This window comes from Colius striatus, chromosome Z (genome assembly GCF_028858725.1).
Source record: "Colius striatus isolate bColStr4 chromosome Z, bColStr4.1.hap1, whole genome shotgun sequence".
Taxonomy (NCBI): Eukaryota; Metazoa; Chordata; class Aves; order Coliiformes; family Coliidae; genus Colius; species Colius striatus.
Window position 1 is genome coordinate 51,635,957 of NC_084790.1, and position 12,270 is coordinate 51,648,226.

General features: G+C 37.4%; 1 protein-coding gene across 4 annotated transcripts in view; it reads left to right on the forward strand.

Annotated features, from left to right (window-relative positions):
- The window catches only part of ZNF366 (zinc finger protein 366), a 32,669-nt gene extending 22,987 nt beyond the window's left edge, over nucleotides 1–9,682 (forward strand). For all 4 annotated transcript variants that reach the window (XM_062017862.1, XM_062017861.1, XM_062017864.1 and 1 more), the window contains 2 exons: nucleotides 3,732–3,906; nucleotides 5,016–9,682. In XM_062017862.1, the coding sequence (XP_061873846.1) occupies nucleotides 3,732–3,906; nucleotides 5,016–5,548 (708 nt within the window). In that variant the 3' untranslated portion in view covers nucleotides 5,549–9,682. The remainder of the gene's footprint in view (nucleotides 1–3,731; nucleotides 3,907–5,015) is intronic.
- The last annotated feature ends 2,588 nt before the right edge of the window (nucleotides 9,683–12,270 follow it).

Below are 12,270 nucleotides of genomic sequence, written 5' to 3' on the forward strand. Positions count from 1 at the left end.
CTGAAAGACTTGAGCAAGTATTTCTGGCTGGTATTCAGAGGGTTAAGGCAATGACCAGATAGCAGCCTTTTGGCACCAAGCTCCTCCTCAGCAGAAGGAAGGATATAGCTGTATGAACAGCCTGCTTAACAATGGCTCACATGTCCCCGGGGAACCGCCTGCAAATAGATTTCATCTTGCTTTCTCTTGTACTTTTCAAAGCTTCCTGTTTTCTCACGGTCCTGTTGGACAGTTTACAGTCTTTCTCCCTCTCCTTCTCTCTTTGAGGAAAGAAACACCCTTTTTACCAAGGGAAAAAAAAAAAAGAAGAAGAATGCAAAGGAAAAAAAGCACAGCAGTAGCCTTTCTACTTCACCACATGCAATGGTTTTCTTTACCTTTTTCTCACAGCAAAAGAAAACATGAGGCTTTCCTATGTGTCTAATCACAGCTAAGCATAGACTATCTGAAGTGAGTGAGTAACAAATAGTTGTCCCTTCTGTTTCCTCATTCAGCTGCAGCCTAGATCCATGATTTTTCTCTGAAGCGTGAACTTCTCTGTGGTGTTTAAAGGCCTGAGTCTGTTTATTTATTTTTTTTAAGACATTGAAGGGTTCTGAAGGAGTTGCACCAGCTGGTCCAACAGTGGTTTCTGATTTATAGAGGAAGCTTCTGTGAAATTTACAGGAGCTTTTAGGATTGAAATCAGCAATGTTTCAGACCTCCAGTAAAGAACGCAAGGAAGTCTTGTCCAGCCCAGCTAAATAAGTTTTGCAGCAAACGTTTTGAACACTGCTTTTTTCCTATCTAAAATCGTGAGTTTACATCAGGAGTCAAAACAGATGAGTACTTTGGGAAGAAGCAAAACAGACTGACAAATCTAAGCAGGTGATACTTCATGTGGTAGCTTAGGAAGATAATATCTAACGTTGAAATTTAGCTTTTGTAACAACCTGTTCTGAAGTACATTTCACAAGCCAGTGCAATAAAGTGAATTCAGCAGCCTTGTAGCTGTGGTCTTTCTATTTAAGGCTTGAATTTTGTTTTGTCTAAAGAATACAGCCTATCAAAAGGTCCACAAAGTAAACCATGTTGTTCCCACTATCCCAAGACCTCTTGCATGAGCTTTACATCTCCTTGAGTGTTAAGTGCGCTGCTGTGAGTTCTGCTGGAACTCCCTCCTGTGCCACTGGCTCAGAGTCGTCTTTCGCACTCAGCTCATCGGTATTCACACTGCTGCCCTGTCACAGAGGAGGAAAATCTTGTACATTTTCCTATTTTTGTCTGCAGACTCAGGCTGTTCATTAGGCACTATCTAGATCTGAGTTGCTGTCTTACAGCACATGAGACCAAAATATACCGCCTTCATCCTCTTGAAAGTGAACACTGAAAGTTGGTTTGTGCCTTTGGAAAACAATAAGTTGCTCAGAGAACATGCCACACAAAGCCATCATTCCAAAAGAACAACTTTTATATCTGCATTTCTTTCATTTTCCTGCCACACCTCACCACTCTAGTACCATTTCCTCACGTCCCCAGAGGAGATTTCAGGACAAGAACACATTATATATCCCTAAGGCTGCGCGTGTCTTCAAGACATGGAAAACCTACTCCCTTTACTCAGAGAAACAAAAATTCATGCTGTAAGGAACTGGTTTTTTTTAAATCCCCGATCTTTTCATTATGAAGAAAGAGAAGTAAATCTGGCCTTGACAGCAACAAAATAAATGCTGCTATTAGGTCTGTTTTAACACTTAATGCCTTATAGAGATACAGATCTTCATGAAGTACTCTTAGCCATTATCCCATTTTTTCTTGATTACCAGTTTACACAGAAGAGTAAAGATTTAACTATCAAAAAGCAAAAGACATTGAGAACATATGTCAGCCACAATATAAGCAGATAAGCAGAAATCTTCTGCTAAAAAGTATTAGAGAATTATTATTATTGGTATTCCTGTAGAAAGAAATATTGACATGTCATAAGTTGTTCCAGCAGATGTCAAGGTATTATCAGCTGTTGTTCTTTCTTGGAAATGTTTTATGCTCATCAGTGTTTCTTCTCTTCTTTTTTCCTCCCAGAACTTCCATATTTTTAATTTTTTTTTTGGTGCATTAACTTTCCTGAATGTAAGTTATCCAGCATATGAGCTTTCTTTGAATGCAGAGATGTCCTCTTTTCTAAGTGGATGGATGACCCTTGGAATTAGATATCTTCCTTACAAATCAATAACTAATTTTCAGATATATTTGATTTTTCCCTACTGTCTTAGTGAACACTTTGCTGAGAAATTCGTTTGCTAGATTACTCGCTTTAGCAAAATCACAAAGAGCAAATCACGGAATAGAAATTACACAGATGAGCAAATATTATTTTAAAAACAAGTGGATATTACTAGATTCTTTCTTTTTTCCCCAGCATTGACTTAGCTTTAGGTTTATTTAGAAACATTACCCCTGCACATTTTTATATTAATGAAGTGGTTCTATTTTCTCTCAAGAGATGTTTTAAAATGCAAAGGGTACAGTACTAATTCACCAAGGATCATCCCACTCTCTACCTTTCATCCATATATTACAGGTGATTGCTTTGTAAATTTGAATCAAAAAGTACTATAGCAGAATTTCTGACTAGCAAGAAAATGTAAATATAAGTCTAACTAGATCAAAAATTTGGCAGAATGTCAGTAATTGCTGTTTAATAATTTTCTTCCAGATGAATACACTGCTTGATAGAAGTTTTGGTTACTCAGTAATGGTGATTCTGATCACATAATAATAAAGATCATAAAAAAAAAAAAAAATCTGATGGCAAAAGTTTTTCTCTAAAGCCATTCCAGAAAAGGAACTGAGGTAGAAAGTCAGCACAGAAGTTTGCAGAGGATGGAAATAGCCATTTGAATGTGAATAAATCCAGATAAGGAAAGACCAGAAGACAAGTGAGACTGGAAGTTTGTTATACTGATGTCAAAGTCTTAGGCCTTGAGAATACATTTAATTTATAAGGACCAGACTACAAAAGAACCCATCTAGATAAACAACAACCATGAAAAAATCCCCCTTATTGTTTCATCAAAGGGAAACTTGCAGGATCAATGGCTTGAGCTGGCAGGAACATGCTTCAGGGAAAGCTGAGTCATTTTTGCAGCTCCATGAGTGTTTAAATTCCAGCTTACTCACCAGAGACACTGAAACACAGAAGCTGGTAAACAGAAGATAAGATGATCAGAGAAAACAGGGGGAGTAAGAAACAACAAAAAAAGGAATTCAGTTTTTTTTTTTCAGCTTTAAGCAATATGTGCAACGATTACTTTTCTACTGAAGGAGAAATAATATTTTGACTGATTCACAGAAACTCTTCATTGGTTTCATTTTGTATCTCCATCTCTGCCCAGCATTGTTCTTTTTTAATAGATAGACTTAGAAACTACAAATGAAATCATTCAGCAGGACAGAACTTTGAATTTCAGCCAAGTTAAGAACTTTCCTTACAACAACATTCCCTGCTTTTGGGGAATCCATGACTGTGTATCTTAGTGAACAAATTTGAAAAATGACACCAATGCACAAAGCCATAGATAGATCAGACTCAAATACATATTCCTATTTGCAGGAATTTAGTTCATTACATTGAAAACTGAATTGCAGACAAAAGCTGCCATGGCTCAAATTGAGAAGAGACAGCATTTAAAAATGCTCTCCTTGGCAATAGCCCTTCAAACTAATAATTTTCTGTTTTATTGTTTTTACAGCTGTGTGGAAAAGAATTTAATAGAATGCACAATTTAATGGGACACATGCACTTGCACTCAGATAGTAAGCCTTTCAAGTGCCTCTACTGTCCCAGCAAATTCACTTTGAAGGGGAACCTAACCAGGCACATGAAAGTCAAACATGGCGTCATGGAAAGAGGATTTCATTCTCAAGGTAATATTTTTCAGAATGGTTAGTCTCTGAGAGATTTGAAGATGCATTTTGTACAACAGATCCATGGTCTTGTACCATATATCCAATGCTACTGGAAGAGAGTGAATCCCATAAGCCCAGGAGGCTGTTATTAACTATGTTAACCCAGTGCTACAGATCAGAGATCCCCAAGATACTGACTTGTCTCAAGAGACCTTTCAGAGTAGATATCTAATAACACAGAGGTACAAACCAGATAGAGTTGACAGAGACAAAATTAGGCAATATCTACAAGCACAAAGGAAATAATTTTAGTGTACTAAGTTAGATTTGTCATGTATTACGGAGAATACAGTGAGTTTTGATGCATTATGCCTGCAGTGTCTAAATCTTCTTTGGTGCGTCACGATGCTCAGAGCATATTTAAATCCACAGATGCCTCCTGAGTAACATCTGACTTCCAGCAGAGATGAGATACTCTCACACATATTAAGATAAACCGGATCTCCAACTACACTCAGACTTATGCTGCACCACCCTTAATCATCAGTTGTTTATAATGATTTCCTCAAGCTGAAGCACTGTCTAGTATGTAGAGCTTTTCAGTGGCATGAGTTGCCTCTCAGTGGGAGAAGGATGAAAAATTAAGGAGAGTGGAAATTCTAAAATGCTGAGACTTGGCTGTCTTTTAATTTTTAAAATAGTAACTTTGAACCAGAGTGTCAACAGCATGAACATATTAAAAAAAAAAAAAAAAGTGGGACTTCGATTATGGCCTGTGATACTTTAGAGCAAAGGTTTTATTTTTTAAAAAAATAGGCAAGATGAAGTGTGGAAGCTTGTTTGAAAATAGAGTTTATGAGAGGCCAGGCCACTTTACTTTTATTCCTAGCTCCCTTCTCAAGTGTCTGGCATGTACGGCACAATGTGTGGTGTGTTCTGACCTTGCTGTGATATGTATACAATAGTATTGCTTTTAACAGTATCTCAAAGAAGTTGCCGTGACATGTAAACAGTATGAAATATGAAATAGAAAGCCTCTTCACATTTTATTTTTTAACCACGTATCACATGGTAACATTTCCTATGTTTAAATTGTTCCTCTTCTCCTCCCCTTGAACCACTACAAGGTTTTGGAAGAGGAAGAATGGCTCTGTCCCAGACAAATGTCTTGAGAAGCTTGGAACAGGAAGAACCCTTTGATCTTTCCCAGAAGAACCAAGGGAAGGTAATCTCATTCCATTCGGATGGTGAGAGTGCCAAGGGAAGCTCATGCCAGGAAGAAGAGGAAGACAACTGCTGTGATGCAGAGCAGTATAGCCCTGCCATGTACCACCATGATGACAAACTGTATGTGGCTCAAGATTCATCTGACAAACCTGAATGTATGATGAAGGGCTTCAGAGAGTCCCACTGCAATGAGAAGGAAGAAGTCCTAAGTGAGGGAGAACTGGAGAAGACAATAGGAAGTTCAGAAAAACAGGAGAGTCAAGGAGAGAGAGACCTTGAAAACAACAAAGGACATCTCAACTTTAGACCCTTTGAAAAATCCAGACTTGGCCACTCTCTCTCTGATTACTTGTATTTCAAGCACAGGAACAAGAGTTTGAAAGAATTACTGGAAAGAAAAATGGAAAAACAAACAATGCTTATAGGAATTTAAAGTGGACATTTAAAAGCAAATGGAAAATGGGAACCAGATTGCTTTTAACATGAAGTATAATTTGCCAAAGTCTGGAAGTTTGTAGTAGTCTTTAGAAATAAACAAGTCAAATGAATAAAAATAACTTAAGGTAAAATATGTTAAAAGAATAAAGCAATCTAAGGTCACCAAGAAACATAATAGATACTGAGCAATGACATTTTTATACTTATTCATTTGATGTGTAAGCAAATAATGGAGTGAGTACAGAAGTTTATTTTCCTTTACTGGGGATAATAGAGACTTATATGCAATATTCCAGATATCAAAAAGCATACTTTTTGATGACAAATACTTTAGCATTTGATTTGTTATCTGTCTGAATAGATATTAGTACTTCTAACCATACATCTCAAAAAAACCTCTGAAAATACTAAGTATTTGACAGTATAAGCAAGAGTACTATTGAACATGGTGGGCATGGAAGTGTTGTGTGTCTCAGACATAACATCGTCCAAACACTTTCATTTAATGAAGTGACTGTTAGTTCAACTACTTACAATAACAAATGGAAAAGAAATCAAGGAGAAATATTAATGTCTTGTGAGGCAGTGAAGGGCAGCTCTGTAAAGCTTTGAAAAGACCAGAATTTATTTTGGTCACAGAACCTTTTCCTCTGGCACAAGGAATGTTGATGCTTTACTGTTTTAGTCAGTATGAGAGTATTCAACAATTCTTCAAGTAAAATAACATGGACTGTGTTGACATTTTGTTCTATTGTCTGCTCAGATCAATATTCATAACAAGTAACAGCTACAGTATGTAGCACTTACATTCCATTTTGTAATTACACATAAAGCAATATGAGTGGTTTAATTGAGAAAAATGATGCAATTTTGCCTTTTACCTCTTCAGTTTATCTTGGCTTAGTGAGTATGATTTTGAAATACACAGGTCTGATCAGGTTTTCTTTTAGAAGATATGCCAAAAAAGAGGCCTTACAGGGCAAGCAATACCTCATAGAGGAAACCTGTTTTTGGATTTCCTCTTACTGGCGTCAGATTTTTTTGCCTTATCTACATGGTTTGACCAGTAAGATCCAGGCTTTTCAGAGCTCCACTCCTGCTGTTTCTCCTGAGTCATTCCCAACTTTTCATCCTCTGATTCCCATACAATTCCATGTTCAGAGCAAAGATGCTGAAAGCACATTCCGTTACTTGCATGAATAGTTTGATCAGCACCTTGGTCCCTTCATCTTCAAGACAGAGGACAAATAGCTCCCACATAAGTAATTTAATTAGTCCTAGGTCATTTTGACATCCTGTCTCAAAAATTTTAAATGCATATGTATGGTACACATTTTCCAGCCATTACTACCTTCTTCACTTACCTGTCAAGTTCTTGATTTGAAATACTTTGTTATCAAGCTCAATATGTAGCAAGTTATCATTAAATGTAGTCATGTACTTATGGCTTGATAAGGCTACAGTCTTTTAATTTCAGCTCTCTGCCATTATAAGAAACTATTTACAGAACTAATGATTCTCCTGCTTGCCACTTAATCAATGTTCACAAGGCAGCAGCCTTTATTAATTGTGTAAAGCTGGGGTTGAGACTGAGGTTGCAGACAGTGGTTTCATTTTTCAGGGCTCAAAGATAGCTTGATAGCATTGTTTCTGAATGAAGAGCAGACAAATCTCTTTATAAAAGAAGGTGTAACCACACATCTGACTCTTCTAAATGTAAATAACCCTGATACACATACTTTTTTAAAATAAAAAGGATATATCAAGTTGAAGTGTAATGTAGGTCACTTCAGACTTAGAATTATTGACATCTTTCAAAATTAAGTGTATTTCAGAGGTAGATAGCCATGTTCATTTAGTGATTAACTGTGTTATCAAAGACATTCGACTTCCTTACTTCCCCTGCAAGACAAGTCCTCTTAAAAAAAGGAGAGGTCTTTCTTTCAAAGAAGACATTGTTGTCAAGCAGAAGAAACTGAAAAGTTTCAGACTAATGTGTGTAACTGCATTCTTTCTTAGACTAGAAGGGAAATGATCAGGTATACATTCAGCATGGTCTAGGAGCTTGTCTTTTAGAAATGAGAGACATATGTCCCGCTAGATAACATCATAGCCAAAACCATGATGTCTAGTGGAAGTATGCAGTCCAGAGTTCCCATACAAACCTTGTAAGGGAAAGTGCCAGCATGTCCTTAGGAAATGAAAACACTGCAAACAGTTCTGTATTGTCTGAATGGTTTACCCAAATGCTTTCAACCACACTGTCACTGCTCCCAGTTTATCCACTTCTACAATCCGAGTTATCATTGGCTCAGAAATGACTGCTAACTACATACAGCAAGATGGACGGGAGTACAGATCCCCAGAATGACAGTGTTATTTGGAAATAACTCGTAATGTGAATCAATCTCCTTGAAGTCTTCATAAAAAGTGGAGAATATGTCATTACAGTGAGGCCTTGAGGCTGCATCCACTCACATAGTCAACCCTAAGCTAATTTGCAAACACCCAAGGCTAGTTCAGATTGGAAAAATAAAGAACTCATCTAAGCTCGCAAGTCACCAGTCAGAGGAATTGAAAACAAAACTATTACTGAGATAAAAAGACAGTGCCAAGAGACTCAAGCAAAGCAACTGGGATATGATAGCTCTTCCTAGTGCAGGACACAGTGTAGCTGGGTCTAAGACACTTGTTACAAAGACATCCCAAAGGACAAATTAAAAGTGAAATAACAGCCTTCATTGTGAAACACCTTGCTTTTCAAACATAAGCTATTTTCATGATATTTACATTGGCACTGTTTTGGGAACAGACAGTAATAGCCTTTGCTTTTTAATAGCTTTGAAAGTGCTTCATACTAATTTGCTCTCGTCATGAAGTTATTTCACATTCCTAATTTTTGAGGTATTAGCTTTCTTGTTTTATCTTTGAAAAGAGGTCCTGTGGAGATGTTGTCTGTGTCCTGGACCTTAGGGGATATGTTTTCTTTTTTCCCTTCTTCCAAATCTGAGTCTACTTATCTTCTTCTGGCCATGTTGCAGGAAAAAAAAAAAAAAAAGTATTTATCTATCTCTTCTCTAATACTTGGATTTTCAGCTTGTGGTAACACATTGAAAGTAAAGCCCAGACTCCACCATCTCTATATTAAACCACATCCATGTCATTTCCGTGTGTTATTATATGAATTCTATTTTCATCCTCTTGGAAAGCATCAGGGCAAATAAGAGTGGCCACAAACTCATGTGGCTGAGATGCTTTCTAAACTTGTACAAACTGAGATGCTTCAAGAAGCCGTTTCAAGGAAAGGTAAATTGGCCACATCTCAAAATGTCTGGGCAGGTGAAGGCATATGACTTGATAAATTAGAGGCTTTTCTATTGTTGAGGGCTGCAGGGAGAATTCTGCAATGATGCTGTACAGAACAGAGTACGTGGATGGAAAGTTAAATGCTGAGTTAGTAAAATCTGAGGGTAAATGAAATACAATGTATTTATTAAGAAAGTGAAGTTGTAGGTAATTACAAAACAAGATGTTTCAAGTCTGGGCAGCAGAACTCAGCCACCTGCTTGTGCACCTGAGTTCTCCTGGCTGCTGACGGTCTCTAGTTTGTGAAGGCAACAATGAGTGTTCTGTGTTCAGCAGCTCAAATGATAATACACTTGATGATAGTTACAGAAGTTTACTCTGTGTTAAGTAACAACTGAAAAGACCAAGTAACACCACTGCATCTACCTTTTTCCAATTCTCTGTCTATTAGCTACTCTCCAATTTCTGTCTTCGTATGGTGCTGCTGGATTCTGCTGTTTTGAGTGTACAGTTAAGAAGTAATATAAGTACTATATTTATTATTCCAAGAAGTTTTTAATAATTATTAACATTTTTGAAATTAAATCGTGTCTGCTTAGCTGAACAAGATGTAACAGAGCTAACATTTTGTACTTATAACAGATTTTGCAAATAATGTGGTGTATATTTATTACATGTACAACACTGATTTCCTATTTAAAGCCCCAACTCAAAAAATGGACCAAGTATCTGTGAATACTTATTTTCTGGCTTTCTATCTCAATAATAAAAGCATGTACTATATATTGTAGTAATTTAAGCTAATAAATACGTACTGGAGAAACTGCTGTATTTTGTATTGAAATGGATCTGGAGTTACCGCCACTCTAGCTATTTTACATAATGAATGCATGGTGATGGTCTGACAACATCATATACTTTGATCTACCACTGAAGAGTGGTCCTTGCAAAGGAGAGCCTAAGTCAACAATGGAGGTCTAGTTAGAAGACAAGGGCAGAAGAGTTGGCAGTTGCTCTGAGACAGATATTTTCACAGACTGCAGGGAGAACATAAAGAATGCTCTGGAATGATAATGCTATTTGTTAACTAGGCCTCAGACAAGCTGAAAAAGAAAGATGTAAACCTTATCTTAAAGATATGTCAAAGACCTTAACTATTTAGAAAGAGAGGAAAAACCAACCAGACATGTTTTAAGATTGAAGAAAGTAGGAATACCTTTATAAGTCAAAAAATAAGCAGAAGACTGAACTCAGAGGCTACGAGTCTATTTTTCAAATGGAAAGCATCACTTTAAAGTCTTGAGTAAACTCTTGCATTTATTCATTTTAGTGAGTTTCTGATGGAATGGACCTCATCAGGCTTCACAGAGACCATTTTAAACTGTTTTTAATCACACAGAGAAAGGAATTACAATATTGGCTATAAAATAAGTAAAGTAATAAGAAAATAGAAATATTCAGTTTCTAATTCTCAGACATTTATACCTTAAAAATGTAAAGAAGGCTTCTACGAACAACAGAAATACAAGAGGTTAAATGAAACAGAATTGAGCCTTTTTTGCTTTCTTGTTATTTTTTTTTCCCCCTTCCATTTTGATTGTGGGTAACAACCACTATGAAGATTATAAGCCACCTCTACATGAAGAGGAGAAGGACATGTTGGGGAGTGATCTAGTTCATTACCATGTGGCTCACTATCAGTAAATCTCAAAGTTTCCCCTTTGTCAGTCACAAAATTATAGTTTAGAAAAACATTGTTTGGTCCTTTTCACAAATTTCTTTTTCATTTTTGTTGAAAACTGAGCTATGCTCACATATGTCTTCAAACAAACAGAAAGGCATATAAGAGAAAGAGAGCCTCTCAGATGGTTTTCTGTGCCCCAGTATACCTGAAGTATTTGCATGAAGGCAGCCGAATTAATCTTGATACAAGAAAAAAAAGTGGTGAATCATTAAAAGGAAAACCAACCCTAGTTAGATACAAATGATATGGAATATCTCTGAGAAGAGCAAGTCACTGTGAAATTGGAGCATTAGGCCTTCAACAGATTAAAATCCTAGTTGAAATAACAAGGCTGCATACACAGCCTCCGGCCAAATTTGTCCTATTAATATACCCTTTAGCTTGTGTAGTCTGGTACAGCTATATCTGTGTGTCCACTGACTCATGATGCAAAAATCTGATCAGGTTGTCATTTATTTCAGTACTATTAAATAATGAAGAATAATGAACAGAGACCACTGCTATAATGCTGTTTCCAGGTATGATATCATATGGTGATGTGCTGGATCATAGGGTGCAAATTTCCCTACTGATCAGCCTGCAATGAAAGTATAGCTGAACAGAAAGCAACCACTTTCTGAATAAACCTCCTGGTATCCTATCATTCCGTTTATCCTTTCAAAAAAATATTACGTATCCAGTCCAATCATGGAGGTTATTGAATTTGGATGGAGCCAAACACCATTCCTTTTCAGTGAATTGCTTTGTAGACTGAAAAATCTCTCATACTGTGAGTATTTTTATTCAACAGACTTTTGTCAATTTACATCAGTGGAGAATGTTGGCTTGTGTGTACTGTATTTTTTTGAGTACTTAAGTACCCTTACAGTTCTGAATGGAAAATAGTTAAAGAATAAATTATGATCAAAATACTAATTAATTAACTAAAAATAACTAGCATCCTCCTGGAGAAATCCTCTAAGGACCATCCTCCTAGATGCCAACTAATTAGAATCCTCCTGGGGAAACTGTCTGCTCATGGCTTAGATGGACATACTCTTTAGTAGGAAGAAAACTGTTTGGATGTCTGGACCCAGAGAGTAGCGGGAATGGAATTAAATGTAGTTGGCAGCTGGTCACCAGTGATGTTCCCCAGGGCTCAGTGTGGGGGTCCATTGTGTTTAGGATCTTTATCAGTGACCCGGGTGAGGCGATCAAGTCCAAGTTTGTGGACAATATGAAGTTGAGATCATGCATGAACCTGCTGGAGGACAGGAAGGCTCTTCAGAGGGACTTGGGCAGGCTGGATCAATTGCTGAGGTATGAGGTTTAACAAGATCAAGAGCCAGGTCCTGCACTTGGGTCACAACAACTCCATGTAACGTTACAGGCTTGGGGCAAGGTGGCTGGAATGCTGCCCGGAGGGAAAAGGATCTGGGAATGTTGGTCAACACTTGCCTGAACATGAGCCAGCAGTGTGTTCAGGTGGCCAAGAGGGCCAATGGCATCCTGGATTGTATCAGAAATAGTGTGACCAGTAGAACCAAGGAAGTGACTGTCCCCTAGTACTCATTGCTGCTGAAGCCACCCCTAGAATACTGTGTTCAGTTTTGGGCCTCTCACTACAAGTAAAATATTGAGGTGCTGAAGCATGTCCAGAGACAAGCAAGAAAGCTGATAAATGGTCT